Genomic DNA, 18,112 nt, shown 5'->3' on the forward strand with positions numbered 1-18,112 from the left:
CTCTCCCCAGAACTATCCTATGGGATCGGAACAATACATCTGCCCTGGGCTTTCTGGACATTGCGAGGGCCCTGGAGAGGTAAGTGGTCCAGGGCTCTGCCTGACCCGCACCCCCAGCCTCGCTGTGCCTGGACCAGGCCTGAACCTCGCCAGTCCCACCCCAGCCTGCTTAACCTATTTGCACAGAAATATTAGGAGGGCCAGATGAGGGAAATGGGCAGAAGGGGGTGGATTTTGGGGAGCAGGGGCCTCTCCTCCTCACCTCTTCCCCCTCTCAGCTGTTCTACTGTGTCCCACAGCAACCACACACTGCGCTTCATGTCCTTCCCCGTGAGCGACATCTCCCAAGCCTACCGCAGCGCCCCAGAACGCACCGAGGACGTCTGGCAGAAGGTGGCGGCCTAAGCAGGGTGGAACAGTGAGGGGCAGGGGCCAGCCCCCATCCCCAGGCCTGACCCCACCCACCCCGTCATCTCCAGATCCAGTGGTGCTTGGTGAGGAACAACCACTCCCAGACGTGCCCCCAGGAGCAGGCCTTCAGGCTGCAGCAGGGCCTGGTGACCAGCAGCGCCGAGCAAGTAAACATTTCCCTCCGGGACACATGGGGCATGCATGGGGCTTGCAGGGCACAGCTGGGATGTGATAGTGTGTGGGGGTGGGGAGTTTGAAAGAGGCATCGTGTGGAGCTCATAACTAGAAGGGGAAAGCGGAAAGATAGGACATTCTGAATTTGGGCCCCAAACAGGAGAGAACATGTGGGCAAACAGCAGGGGGTCTCCAAACAAGGGGTGTACAGACTGTGGGAGCTCCACCGGGCGTTCAAGAAGTGCATCACAAGAAGAGGAGAGAATAGGCCATCCAGAAACATCATCACCACCACCCCGTCAGTGCCGGTGCCAGTAGCACTGCCCAAAGGGCACAGAAATGGAGTATCTGGGGTCCCACCTAGGAAGATGAGTGTACGGGGGTCCCCTGTGACACTCCCGCCAACTGTGCTCCAGATGCTGCAGCGGCTGTGTGGACGAGTGCAGGAGGAGGTGCGGGCCCTGAGGCTGTGCCCGCTGGAGCCTGTGCAGGATGAGTTGCTCTATGCTCGGGACCTCATCAAGGACGCCAAGAACTCCCGGGCGGTAAGCCCCCAGCAGCACCCCTTTCCATGACAGTGCAGAGAACCCAAGAAGGCCCGCCATGCTAACCCAGAGTGTCCAGGACCTGTCCCGAGCATCTGCCCTACTGACCAGGGGCCCCCAGGGACCTAGTAAGGCCTAATTCTGGCCTTCTGATCATAACCCCTTCCCTCCTTCCACAGCTGTTTCCCAGCCTCTACGAGCTGGGCCATGTGTTGGCCAACGATGGGCCTGTGCGGCAGAGGCTGGAGTCAGTGGCCAGTGAGGTGTCCAAGGCTGTGGACAAGGAGCTGCAGGCAAGTCCTGAGGAGGGAGCAAGTGTTTACCAAGGCTCTCACCTGAGGTCAGTGCAGGGAGATTACTGGGGACAAGAAGGAAACACAGAGTTGAGACCACCCACACTGCCACTGTGCCACGCTTTGCTAGAAAACTGGCTTGGATTTTTTTCTGCTAGCTTTGACCTTGACCACTGAACTCCGACCTCTCCCCTCTGGACTCGAACCCTTGAACTGACTCCCCTTTGTCCTTATGGTAGGGTGGCAAGGGCACTGAGCAAGATGTGGGGAAGCCTGAGTGTCCCAGGCTCTGCTGCTAACTGGCCCTGTGACCCCGGCAGGCCCCTCAATCCCACCACAGGGAGCTGGCATGCACAGGCTAGGGTCCCTTCCACTGTGGTGCCAGCCCTGACCCAGCTCCCCTTGGGGCTCTGGCCTCACTTCCCCCACTCTAGGTGATCCTGGAGTCGATGGTCAGCTTAACACAGGAGTTATGCCCCGTGGCCATGCGGGTGGCCGAGGGCCACAACAAGATGCTGAGCAATGTGGCCGAGCGTGTCACCGTGCCCCGGAACTTCATCCGAGGGGCGCTGCTGGAGCAGGCGGGGCAGGACATTCAGAACAAGCTGGAGTGAGAGGCGGGGATGGGCGCCGGGGGGGGGGGGGGGGGGGGGGGGGGGGGGTGTTGGGAGGGGTGCTGGATTCAGCCCAGGGCACTTAGGGACTTTGGGCCCAGCTACCAGCAATTAATAATGAATGGCGCAATCTCCATTACAAGGGATAAATCTTTAACCAACTGCAACTTTGCTATTTAGGGTCTGACTGATCTTTGCCCTAGAAATCTAAGTGCTGAGTCTGGGTTTAGGAGGCAGGGCAGCGCACACACAGGGGTACACACACACACGCACACGCACACAGCCACACAGCCACACATAGACAACAAGAATCACCTCCCAGAAACAAAGTTCAGCCTTCTCAGAGGCAGGGACAGAGAAAAACGATGTGAATCGTGGTGCATGGACTACCCTCTCTCCCCTGAGTTCTCCTTACCCACTGGAGCTCTTTCATTCCGGATGCCACCACTCGCCAAAGCAAAGGAAAATTATTGCACATACGTGCAACGGCCTGGTTCAAGAAGCGCTGGTGTGTGCTCTTACAGCAGAGACCAGCAGCGTTCACTCAGTACCCCAATTTACCCAGCTCTGCTCCACTGCAGCTCCAGGGGACTGACCCGGAGCCCTCTTGCTCCTCTTTCTCCTCAGTTCCTCCTTACCCACTCTCCTCACCCACACACACCTAGACTAGGGGCCAGTGGGTGGGACTGGGTATGCCCTTGTGGAGACATGAGTGTGGTGAACCTAAGGGGTCTCCTCCAGCAGCCGTGTTCTCTGTGGACGACCAGGCTAGCTCGCCTGCACCCTCAGGCATCTGGGGAAGATGGGCTGAGGCTCAGTGGGGGGAGGGGGGCTGAGCAGCCTCCCCTGTGCCCACAGTGAAGTGAAGCTCTCAGTCGTCACCTACTTGACCAACTCCATAGTGGACGAGATCCTGCAGGAGCTGTACCACTCCCACAAGAGCCTGGTAAGGCTTCTGAACCCCAGCCAGGCCCAGGCATGCCCTGCACCCCGCTCAGCCCATTCCCCCAACCACCCCTCCCCATCAAGGCCCTGGGCGGTGGGCAGCTTCCTTGGGATCCTATTCACACCTGTCCTTCCCCAGGCCAGGCACCTGGCCCAGCTAAGGACACTGTCAGATCCACCAGGGGGGCCAGGCCAAGGGCAGGATCTGTCCTCCCGGGGCCGAGGCCGGAACCATGACCACGAGGAGACCACAGATGATGAACTTGGCACCAACATCGTGAGCACCCCCAACCCTCCACTCCCCTCCTTAAGCTAGGCCTGCCCCGAACCTGCAGAACACTGTCCCCTCCTGCTTCTCTGGACTCTACTCCCTGCCCTCACTGGGCCTGGTCTCATCCACCAGCCCGGATCCAACCCAGTCTCTTCCTTCGTCCCAGTGCCTCAACCGCCTGAGGAGAGGGAGGCAGGACAGACCTAAAGAGAAGGCTTTATGAGGAATGGGAGGCTCCAGGTGAGGCTCCTGGGACTTGTGACCTGGCCCAACCATCCAATCCGTCTCCATTTCTGTAGGACACCATGGCCATCAAAAAGCAGAAACGCTGCCGCAAGATCCGGCCGGTGTCTGCCTTCATCAGTGAGTCCCCCGGCCTCAATTCTAATGTCCTCCAGGTCCCCAGACCTTTCCCAGACCCTGGATTTCTTTCTGTTTTCTCTGTTCAAACAGGCTGCTTCCTCCCTGTCTCTCCTGCTAGTCCCTCTAACACTGCTGTCCCCACAGGTGGGAGCCCTCAGGACATGGAAAGCCAGCTGGGGAGCCTGGGGACCCCCCCTGGCTGGTTCTCAGGACTCGGGAGCAGCCAGCCCACAGCTAGTGGCTCCTGGGAAGGTTTATCCGAACTGCCCACTCACGGCTATAAACTAAGGCATCAAACACAGGGCAGGCCTCGGCCCCCCAGGACCACCCCTCCAGGACCTGGTCGGCCCAATGTGAGTCCCTAAGACCTCGAAAGAGAACCAACTTGACTTCACAATGCTGGCGCCAGGGGTGCTGGCTTTAGGATGCAAATGCCAGAGGCACCAGCCTTGGGGTATCGGGCAGGGGCCCAGGAAGGCCACCAAACAGAGGCGGATTATCCAGCTTGGATGGGAGCTAGACCTTGTCACAGACAGGAAATCTCTGTCTGCCAGACAGTGGCAGTTCTCATTTTGGTGAAGGATAGAGCCAAGAGCCACCATGCTTAGGCAATGCCCAGGTGGACTGAAGTCTAAATTTCCATGGGGCCAAGAGGAGGCAAGTCCAGTGCAAAGGGGAAGGCCCTCAGTGGATGGGAGGGGCTTCCTGACCCAGATGAGATAGCCTACAGACCTTCCTCCCAGCAGGTGCCAGTACCTGGGACACGTCAGGAGAACGGGATGGCCACCCGCCTGGATGAGGGGCTGGAGGACTTCTTCAGCCGAAGGGTCATGGATGAAAGTTCCAGGTGTGGCACCTAGACACGCTCCCGTTTTCAGCAAGCCCCAAGGACCGGGAAGGACTCCTGTGTCCTCCCAGCTCCCACAGAGGCCTCTCCAGTGGCAGTGCCCCAAAGCCAGTCTCCCTGGGACATTTCCCCCACATTCTCATTCTTCTCCACCCTGCCCTTAGCTCCCATGCTCTCTGAATCTTCTCAGGACAGCAGAAAAGGATGAGACCAGGGTGAACCACGACAGTGGGATGGTGGGGACAGGGTGGGGGACGGGGAGGCGGCAGGCCCTGGGATGGGATGACAGTGGTAAGAGGCCTGGAGGGTGTGTTCTCTGTCACTGTCCTGCACAGACTCCCCAGCATCTGTCCAGAAAGAACTGGGTCACTTGGAGAGGTGGAGAGAAGAAGAGGGGGAGAGGTGCCTGGGAGGAAAGAGTGGATGGGGGTGGAAGAGGCTGCCGGAGGATTATGACAGGGAAGGTGAGGACACCAACTCTAGGAGAGACCAGATGACAGAGGAAAGCGGGAGGTTTATTAGACCCAGGACTGGACTAGCACCAGCACCACCCTGGGTCCTGTGCCACCTCTGCATCTGGGATTCACGTCTCCCTGTGGCTTTGTCCTGACTCACCCCGACCCTGCCCAGCTATCCCCGGACTCTGCGGACCCTGCGGCCCGGCCTCTCGGAGCCGCCGCTGCCTCCACTCCAGAAGAAGAGGCGCCGAGGCCTGTTTCACTTTCGCCGGCCCCGGAGCTTCAAGGGGGACCGGGGGCCAGGGTCCCCCACCACCGGGCTCCTCCTCCCTCCACCCCCTCCCCCACCCCCCACTCAGGAGAGCCCCCCAAGCCCAGACCCTCCCAGCCTCGGCAATAACTCCTCCCCCTGCTGGAGCCCAGAGGAGGAGAGTGGCCTCCTCCCTGGATTTGGAGGGGGCCGGGGGCCTTCCTTCCGCAGGAAGATGGTAAGTGAAGAGGGTATGCTGCATCCTCCCCGTTTGCTGTCCCACACGTAGCCCACCCACTGACCCCAGCCCAGCAATTAGTGGGAGAATGCTAGGACTCGGGGTTCTGGGGAACCTTGGTCATCCCAATTTCCTGCCCCTTGAGAGTCTGGCTAAGCCTGGTGACCCAGAGCATGCTGGGAGTGCTGCAAGCAGAGGAGGGCGGACTCCTCAGAGGGCAGGGGTCTGGCAGGGCTTCCCTAGGCTGGCACCCCAGAGGGGCAGGGGCCCTCCCCTACTCCCTTGGAACCCCTTCTCCATTGGGAACTGCTTATAAACCTGAGACCTTGTTCCAGGGCACTGAGGGGACAGAGCCAGGGGAAGGGGTCCAGGCCCCTGGGACGGCACAGCAGCCAAGAGTCCACGGTGTTGCCCTTCCTGGGTTGGGAAGAGCCAAGGGTTGGAGCTTCGATGGGAAACGAGAGGTGAGGGGAGCCGGAGGTAAACCGAGGGTCCCGTGGGTCCCTGTCTACCACCCTCCCCTCCCTGTGCACTGTCCCTGGCAGGCAGTGGAGAGAGAGTGGAACAGTGACAGTGGAAGGTATTAGCTGCAGTCCTGCCCATCCCACCCACTGGCCGTGGAATCCTGGACGGCTCACTTAACCTCCCGGAGCCTCTGCTTCCTTGTAAAATGGCTGGTTGTAAAAATACTGACCTCTTGAGCTGTGTTTCCAAATTGGGTGACTTTACCACCTTTAGGGCAACTTTTACCTTCTCCACCTAACACCTGTATTAATCTTTACACGTTATTTTTATTTAAATCAACTCACCTTTTTAACTTAGTCTGGACCTAAGCATTATCATCTTTAAAATCGTGGGCTTATCGTAGTAGTCATGTTTTTTTCTACTACACATAAAATGAACATGTAACTATTAAAATAATAGCATTTTCACACGTGTAAACCATTTCTTATGCCCCTAGGGTGGTGTGGGTGCTACTCTTTGGAAAAAAACGTCCAAGTTTCTAGGGACAAATGACAGGAGGTGCTGGGGCAGAAGCTCCTTGTTAACTGCAGTCCCCGTGTGGAGGGGACTTTTCTTAGGACCTGACTCAGCTGTCCTTTCAGGGCCCAGGCCCAGACCTGGAGGGCAGCGTCCAGGCTTGGCAGAAACGGCGCTCTTCGGATGACGCAGGTGAGAATGGTGGCCCTCACTGCCTGTTTTGGGCCCTTTCTCGGAGGCCCCTACTGACTTGCCTTTCCCTTCTCTCATACCCCCCTCCACCCCAGGGCCTGGAGCCTGGAAGCCCCCACCACCCCCTCAAAGCACCAAGCCGAGCTTCAGCGCCATGCGCAGAGCAGAGGCCACATGGCACATAGGTATGGAACGCCTCTTCTCGGGCCGCAGCACTGCAGGCCCAGGGTGTGTCCAAAGAAACAGAAGCTACGGCCCCGGCGCTGGGGAATTTACAGCCAAGGTGGGGCAGTAAGAAGTCAACACAGTGAAAATGTTTAGGGATATTTACAAAGCTACATCCAAAAGAGACAGACAACCCAACCGGAAGAGAGGGCCTACAGAACAAAAGTGGCTTTGCCAGGGTTAGCAGACAACAACGCTTTGTGGATGGTTCTGGGGAAGTCTCTAGGGCAAAGGCCACCTCTGGCCACCATCAGCAAAGTGGCAGCCTCCATAAAGAAGGCTTCTCTCTGCACCTCAGCTGGGAAAGAGGGAGGGCAGTACCAGCCCCGCCAGGCCCAGCTTGGACATCCCAGTGTCTTCCAAAAATAGCTTTCCAGGCCGTCCTCAGCTCAGTCAGAAAGGTGTCACAAGGAAGGAGCAAGAGTCCTGCCTTGGAGGTCAGACACCTGGGGGTTAGTCCTAGCTCAGCCACCACCAGCAGTGTTGACCTTAAGCAAGTCACTTACCTCTGGCTCCGAGACTCTGGAGGAATAAAGGAGAGGGGATGATGGTATGATGCCTCCCTTCTTCTGGGTTCAGAGCACCTCTCACTTAGGGAGCCACTGAAGGAGAGCTAGTCAACTCGGCCTCCACTCAAGTTGGTGGCCCTCCAACCACAATGACGTGGACAAATCTCTCTGTAGATGTGGACACTCCCTCAGTCTCCTCCACTCCCACCCCAGGGCTAGGGCATAAAGGCATGGTGCAGCACCAGGCTGGCCCAGGCTCAGCAGTGCCTCTGCTCCTGCCCCCTCCTCCAAGGCCGACCCAGCACCAGGGCATCTTTGCTGATGACCCCATCCCACACACAGACTAGTTAAAACCCCCAAAGCGGGGCTCCATCCTTCATTTTAGGAGACCACCGTAGTTGGATGCTCCACTGCGCATGGCCCTACCGCCAGCACCCTCCAAGTCTCTCTCACTCACACCTCACAGAAACACACACTGACAATACCTTCCAGGTGACAAAGCCTCAGGCTCAGGTTGCATAAAGCCACAGAGGCGGGAGGAGGGTGGGGAGTGGGGGGAGTGAGGGCGCCTCTCCTCAAGGCTCTCACCATGTAAATCAGACTGGCAGACAGTCCTGGGAATGCCAGGCTGCAGCCTTGGCAGGCCCCAGGGCACTGCAGCCCTGGATGGGCAGCCATGCCTGGGGACCCAGCAGGGCCTGCTCTGCCCAGCAGGAACAGGCGCAGGCCCTGCTCTTCAAGAGGGTCAGCCAGGCCAGGACCCCCTCCAGAGGTGATGGGCTCAGGATGATCCTGGGGACCAGAGCTAAGAAAATGTGAGAGCAGAAGGGGACATCAAAGGCAGAGACATAGTAACAAATGGGCTTGGTGGGGGGGGGGGCGGCGCAGTCCTGGCCCCCAGGGCCCCACAGGGACGGAGACAGGGAGGGCTCTGCAAAAATGCCTTTTCCTGCAGTTTCTCCTCTCTTCCCATCCCCCAGCTGAGGAGAGCGCCCCCAACCACAGCTGCCAGAGCCCCAGCCCAGCCTCCCAAGATGGAGAGGAGGAGAAGGAGGGGGCCCTATTCCCAGAGAGGACGGTTCCTGCTAGGAATGCCAAGGTGAGGGCCGGCAAGGAAGGTGGGGAAGGCACTTTGATGAGCCAAAAGGGTGGACTAACTGACTGAGCATCTTCCTTCTTCTCCCAGCTGCAGGACACCCCTGTAGCTCCACGGCCCCCCAAGCCGGTGGCAGTGCCCAGGGGCCGCCACCCCTCCCAGGAGCCAGGGGGCAGGGAGGAGGCTGAGGCTGGGGGAGCAGCCCCAGGAGTGAACAAGCCCCGGCTGCGGCTGGGCTCACAGCAGGACCAAGAGGAGCCGGAGGTCCAAGGTCTGCCACCTGGCTGGAAGGGGCTTGGGGCACCTCTGGGGTCTTGCTGTCCACATTGGGTCCACTTCCCAGGCAGGGAATGAGCTACAGACAATCAGGAGTCACAGCCTGGATGAACGCCAGCCTGTGAGCCCCACTCATGTGCCAGGCCTGCCCTGACTGTCATTCCAGGGCCCCTGGAACCGGGCCGCCGGACTGCCCCTCTGAAGCCCAAGAGGACACGGCGGGCACAGTCCTGCGACAAGCTGGAGCCTGATAGAAGACGGCCCCCTGACCCCACAGGTGCCAGCGGGGTGGGCGAGAGGTCGGTCCCATTCCCACCCATCTGTCTGACATAGCGCCGCTACACTGGGCAGCTGGCTCTCCCTGCCCAGGAAACAGGGCCCCCTGGATTTGTCCCCAGCAGGAACCAGTGAGCCAGGAACAGACTGACAGCGGCTGCAGCACCCACCCCAGCCCGCCTCTCAACATGTGCCTCACAAGGACTCAGACCCCCACCCACCCGACACCCCCAGGCCCCTCTGCCAGCCCCAGTCCCACAGGGGCAGGATGGCAGGATGATGGTGGGGGACAGGAAGGGAGGGAGCAACCTGGAGAGAGGGAGGCTCTGGGTGCCGTGCTGGCTCTGCAGAGAGCTTAGGGGTGGGGCCATCTCCTCCTCCGGAAGGGCAGATCTGTCCCTCTCTCCCCAGGGGCTCTCTCCTCACTTGTATAGAATAAAAAACAAAATCACCACCTGCCTCAAGTCTCTGCTGTCTTCCCCATTCTCTGCCCCCTCCCCACCATCTGCTCCCCTTCCACAAGCCCTCGCAGTTGGGAAAACCGAGGAACGCCCCACAGGGGTGGGGCTGGGGTTCTGTGAGGAGAAGAGGAGAAGACTGGAGATGTGCTGGACTGGAGGGGAGGGGACCGACAAGTCTCCCAGCCAGGGTGGCTGTTATGTGCAAGGTCTGGGGTGAGCTGGCTGGAGAAGGACCAAAAGGGCAGAAACCAGTACCAGTGCATGTCCTGCCTCGGCGGGTACGGTGGGATTGATGTACCAGGAGGAGATTGGGGAGCAGTATGCTATGTGTGTATGTGTGAGTGTGTGTGTGTTTACACACAGACAAGCTCACTAATGCTGGAGTTAAATGCTGTTGGGTCATCCTGGGGGCACCACCAATAGTCATAAATCCCAACAGTAGCGTGGCCTGTAGGTGAGCAGAAGTGAGAGGGAGTCTATGGCATGAGAAGGTCAACAATTAACCGTTCGCATTGGCATACTAACAAATACTAGCTTGGCATTCAAGACTCGGCTCAAGAGCCTCCTCTGTAAAGCCGTTCCTGATGCCCTCCCCCAACTCATCTAAATGGAACCCTCCCTGTTTGTGGCCCACTGCATCCTGAACAGGTCCACAACTTTGCACCTGTCACACTTAATTGCACTTGTGTATTCGCTTATTATCTCTGTCTGCTGGTCTGTCTGTTCTAGTGACATGCACCTCCCCCAGGGGCAGGAGCTATATCTTAATCACCTGTGTAGCCCCCGCCCTGGCACAGTGCCTGGCACCCAGGAGATGCTTGGTAAATGGCTGCTACCTTAATATATGAGCAACTCAGGAGGTGGAGGGTGAAGATGTTCTGGTAAACCCTCTTGCGTACTCATCCCAGATCGCCACGTACCCACGTGGGGCTGCAGCTCCCTAGGCAATTGCTCACTTCCCCTGGTCTCACTAGGGAATGACTAATGTCTTGTTTCCTCAAATCTGTGCGTGGCCTGGCCCCTCCCACAAGAATGTGGCCATATGGGTTGAATCTCCAGGAGGGGGTGCATTCTGGGCACCAAGAAGAAGCCTCAGGAATCAGTCCTCAGCACATCTCCCCACCAGACATCCCCTGTCTTCGGGGGGCTGTGTGACCCGGATGTGAGACTGTGTGCCCTTAAGCAATTGGGTCCATTCCCTTGTGTCTCCCTGTTAAAAGGTGGCTGGGAAACTGGCCCTCATTCTCAAAGCTATGAGGTCCGGCATGGTACGTGATGGCTTTTAAGGAGCACGTGAAGATCTCCGCTCTGTTATATTCCGGTTGGTGTGAGTGAGTGTATGTGTGTGCGTGTGACAAGTATAGCCCAGCGTTCTTTTGCATGTGACTGCAAATATCCTTAACAAGTGCGATGTGGAGAGTCTCGTGAGACAGGGTGTGTTTCCCTATGTGTATCCATAGGGCTGTCACTGTCGTGGTGTCACAGTGGGTTTATGTGCTGGCGCCTGTGTGTGTCAAGATATGTGCGAGCCTGTGAGTCGTGGGTGCATGTGTCCCCATCATTTCCCAGTGTGAATGTGTGTGTGCGCACATACCACCGCAATGTGTGCATCTCTGTGATGCTGGGTGTGGGTGTGGCGTGAAGGAGAAGATGTGTGTCACTGTGTCTGTGGGGGTCCTGCCTCTGTGCCACCCCGAGTCCGCCCTCCTCCCCAAGTTCTGTGGCTCCCTCCCAGGCAGTGGCTCTGCCCCTCCCCTCCTCTCCCTCCCAACCAGTCTGTGCGGGGGGAGCTGGTGCTGCAGCCCCCCCACCCCTCCCCATCCAGGCCCCATAAATAGCAGCAGAGTCGGAGCTGGAGCCGGAGTCGGAGCCAGCGCCAGTGGCTGGAGCAGCAAGGGAGTCAGGGCCAGGGCCAGAGAGCCGGAGAGAGGAGCCCCCGACTAGAGCCCAGGTGAGCCCACCCTTCCTCCCCAGCCCAGCCCCAGCCTGGCCCAGCCTGGCCCAGTCTCCATAACAACTCTCCCCCAGGCCCCAGAGAGGTCTCCAGTCCTGCCCGATCCCCTCGCCACCACACGCCCCTGCCCATCTCAGGGGATCTGAGAGAACTGGGAAACTCATGGCTGGACGGCAGAGACCCCCCCACCCCAGACCCTCCCTCACATATCCAGAAAGGCACACTGGGTGATGGGGTGGGAGCAGCATCCAGCCAGAGAAGGGTCCCAGTTCCGAGCGAGGTACAGGAAATGTCACACCCTCCTGAAGACAGACACACAACTAGAGGACAGACACACGGGGAGGGGGCATTCAGACACACCCACGCACACTTGCTGGGGGAAGCACGACATGAGAGCAGACAGCCTCACCCTGAGATGTGGACAGACACAGATAGATGGACCAACCGACCATAAGCTCGGCCAGTGTACCCCTGCCTGCTGCTGCCCGAGGCTTGGCACCACTGCTGGGGGAGGGTGGCTTGCGTGCATCCCACAGGCAGCATGGAGGGGGCCGCGGCTCCCCAAAAATCCTGTCGCTAAGAGACAATGCAAGCGCTGCCAAGAAGTGTGAGAACAGGGGAGGTGGAGAGGGAAGCGAGAGTTGTCACCGTGGGAGCCCCTGCGGGCGGGGGGGAGTGGGGGGGTGGGGGGGAACCTGGAGGAGCTTTCAGCAGGGACAGGGCTCTGCCTCCAACTCCCCCAGCCCACCACCCCTCCCTTTCCATCAGCCAACCAGAAAGTGAGTCGGGGGAGGTGGATAGGGACAGCCGGCAGGGCCCCCTGCAACCTGCCTCCTCCTGCCCATCACAGACTCCGCTCCTGAGGCCGGTCCTCTTCAGACTTTCAGGGGCCCCTCCACCCCCTTCCCCACCCCCTTGCCCCAGTTCAGCTCCCTCGTGCCAAGCCTGAGTGCAGCGCTGGCTCAAACATCAGCTGGGAAATAGCAGAAGGTGCTGAGGCAGCAGAAAGCGTGGATCAATCGATGGCCTAGGAGCCAAGACTGCCGGGAACCCCACCAACCCTCCAGCCTCTCCAGCCCCACCCATGCACACTAGGTCAACAGGGGTGACAGGAGCACAGGGCTGTGCAGGAGTGAGAGGCTCAGGTCCTCCGCCCTCCCCTGCTCTGAGCTCTGGGAAGCTGAGCCGAGGGTGGGGGAGACAGGGGATGCAAGAGATCCCAGGGCCTCAGGCAGCAGGACAAAGGAGGGCAGGCTCTCAGACCGACCCCTCCCTTGGCAGGTGTTTCCTTTCCACTGTCCAGGTCATCTCTGTCCCCCCAGTGACATGTCTGACCCTGAGATGGGATGGGTGCCTGAGCCCCCAGCCATGACACTGGGGGCCTCGCGGGTGGAGCTGCGGGTGTCCTGCCACGGCCTCCTGGACCGAGACACACTCACCAAGCCCCACCCCTGCGTGTTGCTCAAGCTCTACTCTGACGAGCAGTGGGTGGAGGTGAGAAGGGGCTTGGGTCTTTCCTTCACTAACCCCCTGGCCCGGGAAGGAGGGAGGCCAGGTGGGGGCGATGAAAGTCTCATGATGGAACGTGAGGATTCTGAGGGGTTTCTTCTCAGCTGTGTGGGTAACCTTGGAGACGAGTGTGCCACCATTACGAACCCAAACCATTTTACAGTTTCCACAGCCCAGAGTCCCAGAGGGTCCCAACACCGCACTGGAGGCAGTGGCACAACCCCTAAAAGCCTTATGAGAGCCCCAGAGAGCTGACGGTCTGGTGGGCTGGCGGCACCCTGAGCTCAGGGTTCAGCCTAGAGAGGGAAGAGCTAGTCGCTGGGGATGTGGGAGTCCAAGGGAAGCTGGCAGGAGTGAGGTGGTCCAGGGCAGAGAAAAGTAGCCTGGGTTCCCACAGGGCCCTCACTCCTCCTGCCGCAGGTGGAGCACACGGAGGTGCTACGCTCCTGCTCCAGCCCCGTCTTCTCTCGGGTGCTGGCCCTCGAGTACTTTTTTGAGGAGAAGCAGCCCCTGCAGTTCCACGTGTTTGACGCTGAGGACGGAGCTACCAGCCCCCGCAATGACACCTTCCTGGGCTCTACGGAATGCACCTTGGGCCAGGTTTGCATTCCCACCCCACCCAACCCCAGCTTCTGCCTCTAACAGCCAAAATAACAGACAGTGTGAGCTCCAGAGCTAGTTCAATCAGGGCTTAGACCCCATCTCCAACATTCACTGGCTGTGCAGCCTTGGGCAAGATTCTAAACCTCTCTGAATCTTAGTTTCCTCATCTAAACAATGGGGTCACAGTGCCTACCTCTTAAGGTTGCCATGAAGATTAAGTCCAACCCTAGCCCGAGTGCAGCCCCTGTGGGCATTCAGAGGGCACTGATTCCCTTGTCCCTTGTACCCTGGCCAAGGCAGGGGGTCACCACAACTGGATCTCCCTCCACCTCCATCCCCAGATTGTGTCACAAACCAAGGTCACTAAGCCATTGCTGCTGAAGAATGGGAAGACAGCGGGCAAGTCCACCATCACGGTAGGCAAGGTCCCCTGTACTCACCCTTGGGCAGAGCGGTCAATGCCCCTGCATGGACATCCTGGTAACATCATGCCCAAGACTGGTACCCTCCTAAGGGAGAGTGCACATGGGGTGGCCCTTGTGGTGGGGGGTGGCGGGGTCCTGCCACTTGTGTCCCCTGGCAGATCGTGGCCGAGGAGGTATCCGGCACCAACGACTATGTGCAACTCACCTTCAGAGCCCACAAGCTGGACAACAAGGTTGGAACCCCAGAGTCCAGGCCCCCATCTCCTGTTAGAGAGCCGAGGCTCCCCCCACTCAAGACCAATCCCAGGGCCCCTGTGCTGCTCGCTTCTCAGCGTTAGCTGCCTCCCCCTGCAGACCTCACCAGGCTCATGGGCCCCTTCCCCTGTCCCTCAGGATCTGTTCAGCAAGTCTGACCCTTTCATGGAGATCTATAAGACCAACGGGGAACAGAGTGACCAGCTGGTCTGGAGGACCGAGGTTGGTGCCTGGGGCAATGGGGAAGGAGGGAGGAAGAGCAGAGTAGGAAACTTAGATAGGAGGTGACCAGCCTCTGGGGCCTCTCTAAGGTGGTGAAGAACAACCTGAACCCCAGCTGGGAGCCGTTCCGCCTGTCCCTGCACTCCCTATGCAGCTGTGATGTCCACCGGCCTCTCAAGGTGAAGCCCTGCCACCAAGGGCAGCTGATTGGAGCACTGGGCCTCTGTCTGAGACCTTCTCCCTGAGTGTGGCAAGCCCTTTCCCTCGCTCCCTGAGACAAGCCCTTCCCATTGTGGGGTAAAGAACCGGTCAGAGCTCAGTGTTCTTACACTGTGTGCCTTATATCGGAGGCCAAAGTCCCTGCCAGACTGAGCCAAAGGATGAAGTTCAGCAGGTGGCCTCTTTGGGCAGGTTGAGGACATCTGTTTGGGCCTAGAGACTGTCAGGCCCCTACCTCCCTGAGTCCTTTCCCCTGCCCCAGGAACCTCTGCAAAGCATCCCTGACCCTGACCCTAACACCCCCCTACCCCCGCCCGCAACTTCCCAGTTCCTGGTGTATGACTACGACTCGAGTGGGAAGCATGACTTCATCGGCGAGTTCACCAGCACCTTCCAGGAGATGCAGGAAGGAACGGCAGACCCTGGGCAGGAGGTGCCACAAAGACCCCACCCCACTCCCCAGAATCCCACCCAGATCCCTGGAAAAATCTTGAGGGTGCTAAAGAGACGGCCATCTGTCACAGGAGGTGGAGAGGGTGGAAAGCACCCTGGCTCAGCCTAACGACTGAGGCATGGCAGGTTTTGCTCTGGGAGGCTCTGCGGGAAGCGGGGCAAGGGGTCACCTGAAGGAATCGTGACCCTAGGCTTGTGGGGCATGTGGGGTCTAGATGCAGTGGGACTGTATCAACCCCAAGTACCGGGACAAGAAGAAGAATTACAAGAGCTCAGGGACCGTGGTGCTGGCCCGGTGCACGGTAAACCCAGCGTCTTCCGAAGCCCTGGCCCAGCCCCAACCCCGACCGCACCCTCGCCTTCAACCCTGCCCTTGTTTCAAAAACCACTTTCTCTGCTTCTGGGAACGAGAAGGCTTGTCCTATCCCAGCGTGAACTTCAATCTCAAAAATCCTGGTCCCTCCACTTACCCTACAGAAGCCCCATCCAGCTCCCTCCTCTAAGGACCATCCCTCCACTTTGCCTCCCTCCCTCCCGCCAGGTGGAGAAGGTGCACACCTTCCTGGATTACATCATGGGAGGCTGCCAGATCAGCTTCACGGTAAAGGCCCAGGGGGTGGGGACACAGGCAAGAGGCACACAGGCCAAGAGCATAGTGAACTGAAGGAGCCCAGAATCTCCACTGCCCCTACTTGGGCCTCTCACGAGTCTTAGGGTTGTCATCCTGTTCCCCTTGCCCCACCCCATGATGAGGCTACCTGTGATGGGCTCATCCAGATTCATCTTAGTCCTCCTTACAGACCCTAGCTCTGGCCTGGCCTCTCTGTTGGCTCTCATGGATGCAACATGACACTTCCCCCTTCCCCACCAGGTGGCCATTGACTTCACCGCCTCCAATGGGGACCCGAGAAGCAGCCAGTCCCTACACTGCCTCAGCCCCCGCCAGCCCAACCACTACCTGCAGGCCCTGCGTGCAGTGGGAGGCATCTGCCAGGACTACGACAGGTAGGAGGAGGTGGGGGCGGGGGCACAGGTAGGGAGGCCTTGCCCGATGGGCCCCCACAGCCTTTTCTTCTCCCCAGCGATAAGCGGTTCCCAGCGTTTGGCTTTGGGGCTCGAATCCCCCCCAACTTCGAGGTAGGCTGGGTTTGAGAGGAAGACAGGAGATGGTGGGAGAGTCAGACAAGAAGGAAAGACACCCCCTTGCTGCCTCACCTTACCCTCACAGGTGTCCCATGACTTTGCTATCAACTTTGACCCAGAAAATCCTGAATGTGAAGGTAAGAGGGGAGATTCCCACCAGCCCTGCCTTCCCACCTCCAGCTTGCTGCACATCCTGTATAGCCCATGCAGGAGCACAGACTCCATTCCCATGGGCCCAGTCCCTGACCCTTCACCCATCCAGCACCTGTCTTCATTTGGTAAGACTTCCAGCTCCTGGCTCAGCATCTGCCCACCCAACTCCCCCAGCGCCTCGACCACCCAACTCTCCTCCTACTTAGTGAGGAACTTGGGGGGGCAGGGCAGTCCCCAGACAGGGAAGCACCTTCTCGCTTTAAGGAGTGTCAGGAAGGACTCCCTGCTAATCTCTGCCAGCCTCATCCCTTTGCCCACAGAGATCTCAGGGGTCATCGCCTCCTATCGCCGTTGCCTGCCCCAGATCCAGCTCTATGGTCCCACCAACGTGGCCCCCATCATCAACCGAGTAGCTGGGCCAGCCCAGCGGGAGCAGAGCACCGGCCAAGCCACGGTGAGGAGACCAAGCTGGCAACCAGGGGCTGCCCCAGGTGTCCTCCTGTGGGGCCAGGGGCCCGGCTTGGAGTGGGTGCCAATGCCCTTGCACACGGAGCCGACCCTTCCTCCCCTCTGCCTGCCCTCAGAAGTACTCGGTGCTGCTGGTGCTCACGGATGGCGTGGTGAGCGACATGGCCGAGACCCGCACCGCCATCGTGCGCGCCTCCCGCCTGCCCATGTCCATCATCATCGTGGGTGTGGGCAATGCCGACTTCTCTGACATGCGACTGCTGGACGGCGACGACGGTACCTTGCGCTGCCCCCGAGGGGTGCCCGCGGCCCGCGACATCGTCCAGTTCGTGCCCTTCCGGGACTTCAAGGATGTAAGTACCCGGCGCCCCTCCCGGCTGAAGGACTCCTCAGGTCCTCATGCCCCCAAATCTGACCTGTCTCTCCCACCAAGCTGATGTCCTGCGAAGACGCTGGACCCCTCCAGAGGCCAAGGCGAAGCCCCGCCCCCTTACCTGACCCCGCCTCGTCCACTCTCCTGCCCTAACCACGTTCCGGTCCCCACCCCCAGGCCGCACCCTCTGCGCTAGCTAAGTGCGTCCTGGCGGAAGTGCCGCGGCAGGTGGTGGAGTACTACGCCAGCCAGGGCATCAGCCCGGGGGCTCCCAGGCCCTGCACGCCGGCCACCACCCCCAGCCCTAGCCCGTGACTGCCTCCACCGGATCAACACTCCCTCAGCCTCTCAGTGAGTCCTGGGGGCCCAAAGGGGTGGACATTAGGGGGTGCAAGGTGGGGCTTGGTGGAGCCCATCGTGGCTGGATGTGGTGTAAAAGAGGGCACTTATGACTATACCACCATTTCCCAGGTGTCCTGACCCTTGTGACTCGAGTGACCAGTGCCTCTCCCCCTTGGTCCAGCTGTGCCCCTGGGTGCCGGAAGCGAGTGGTGAGCCCTGTCCCCATCTCTCCAGGCCCCACACCCTTCAACCTTGTGGCCCCTCAGTGACTTTCTTCAGTAATCTGACTTTCTGGCTGTTAATAAAGGGAACCACTCCTAGCATCTCAGCCTCTACCCCTCATGCCTCAGATGCCCAGTGGGCAGGCCGTAGCACCCACACACACACCATTAAGAAATGAGGACCAGCGCCTTTCAAAATCTGAGCCAGAATTCCAGGCAGCCTGATGTCCCTACAGGTTCACCTCAACTATGTGCCAGTGGGATCTGAGCAGCCCCTCCCCTCCCCTCCCAACCCCAGGGGGCCCAGGCACCATGAGGATTAATTACTGGAGATGGGGGGTAATAAG

The 18,112-nt window shown here is 59.4% G+C and overlaps 2 protein-coding genes across 31 annotated transcripts in view; both read left to right on the plus strand.

Moving 5' to 3' along the window:
• CARMIL3 (capping protein regulator and myosin 1 linker 3) overlaps positions 1 to 9,423 on the plus strand; it is a 17,649-nt gene extending 8,226 nt beyond the window's left edge. For 2 of the 28 annotated variants that reach the window (XM_070626745.1, XM_070626797.1), the window contains exons 22-40: positions 11 to 79; positions 300 to 393; positions 480 to 578; positions 1,002 to 1,130; positions 1,310 to 1,423; positions 1,858 to 2,033; positions 2,896 to 2,983; positions 3,122 to 3,259; positions 3,553 to 3,616; positions 3,761 to 3,969; positions 4,360 to 4,463; positions 5,094 to 5,409; positions 5,745 to 5,873; positions 6,516 to 6,582; positions 6,678 to 6,767; positions 8,297 to 8,415; positions 8,503 to 8,683; positions 8,855 to 8,987; positions 9,090 to 9,423. In XM_070626745.1, the coding sequence (XP_070482846.1) occupies positions 11 to 79; positions 300 to 393; positions 480 to 578; positions 1,002 to 1,130; positions 1,310 to 1,423; positions 1,858 to 2,033; positions 2,896 to 2,983; positions 3,122 to 3,259; positions 3,553 to 3,616; positions 3,761 to 3,969; positions 4,360 to 4,463; positions 5,094 to 5,409; positions 5,745 to 5,873; positions 6,516 to 6,582; positions 6,678 to 6,767; positions 8,297 to 8,415; positions 8,503 to 8,683; positions 8,855 to 8,987; positions 9,090 to 9,099 (2,329 nt within the window). In that variant the 3' untranslated portion in view covers positions 9,100 to 9,423. The other 26 variants (XM_070626756.1, XM_070626802.1, XM_070626777.1 and 23 more) reach the window with 17 other exon arrangements.
• Positions 9,424 to 10,453: 1,030 nt separating this feature from the next.
• On the plus strand, positions 10,454 to 17,867 carry CPNE6 (copine 6). 3 transcript variants are annotated; one of them, XM_070626917.1, is made up of 18 exons: positions 10,454 to 10,693; positions 11,251 to 11,376; positions 12,683 to 12,873; positions 13,309 to 13,488; positions 13,833 to 13,907; positions 14,075 to 14,149; positions 14,310 to 14,393; positions 14,483 to 14,572; positions 14,941 to 15,045; positions 15,281 to 15,367; positions 15,607 to 15,666; positions 15,937 to 16,070; positions 16,148 to 16,202; positions 16,294 to 16,345; positions 16,682 to 16,815; positions 16,946 to 17,182; positions 17,380 to 17,553; positions 17,674 to 17,867. In XM_070626917.1, the coding sequence occupies exons 3-17, from the start codon at positions 12,706 to 12,708 to the stop codon at positions 17,515 to 17,517; spliced, it is 1,674 nt and encodes a 557-aa protein (XP_070483018.1). In that variant the 5' UTR covers positions 10,454 to 10,693; positions 11,251 to 11,376; positions 12,683 to 12,705; the 3' UTR covers positions 17,518 to 17,553; positions 17,674 to 17,867. The 3 variants fall into 3 exon arrangements, with proteins under 3 accessions (XP_070483018.1, XP_070483030.1, XP_070483026.1); XM_070626929.1 differs by having other exon boundaries at positions 10,484 to 10,693; positions 12,661 to 12,873; XM_070626925.1 differs by having other exon boundaries at positions 10,493 to 10,746.
• The last annotated feature ends 245 nt before the right edge of the window (positions 17,868 to 18,112 follow it).

Source organism: Equus przewalskii, chromosome 1, assembly GCF_037783145.1.
Source record: "Equus przewalskii isolate Varuska chromosome 1, EquPr2, whole genome shotgun sequence".
NCBI classification, from domain to species: domain Eukaryota; kingdom Metazoa; phylum Chordata; class Mammalia; order Perissodactyla; family Equidae; genus Equus; species Equus przewalskii.

Bases quoted from the DNA above. Each gene is read 5' to 3' on its own strand.
- CPNE6 (XM_070626917.1), top strand. From the start codon at position 12,706: ATGTCTGACCCTGAGATGGGATGGGTGCCTGAGCCCCCAGCCATGACA. The intron at 13,908-14,074 runs GTAGGCAAGGTC...GTCCCCTGGCAG, and splicing joins CGGGCAAGTCCACCATCACG to ATCGTGGCCGAGGAGGTATC. The intron at 15,368-15,606 runs GTAAACCCAGCG...CCCTCCCGCCAG, and splicing joins TGGTGCTGGCCCGGTGCACG to GTGGAGAAGGTGCACACCTT.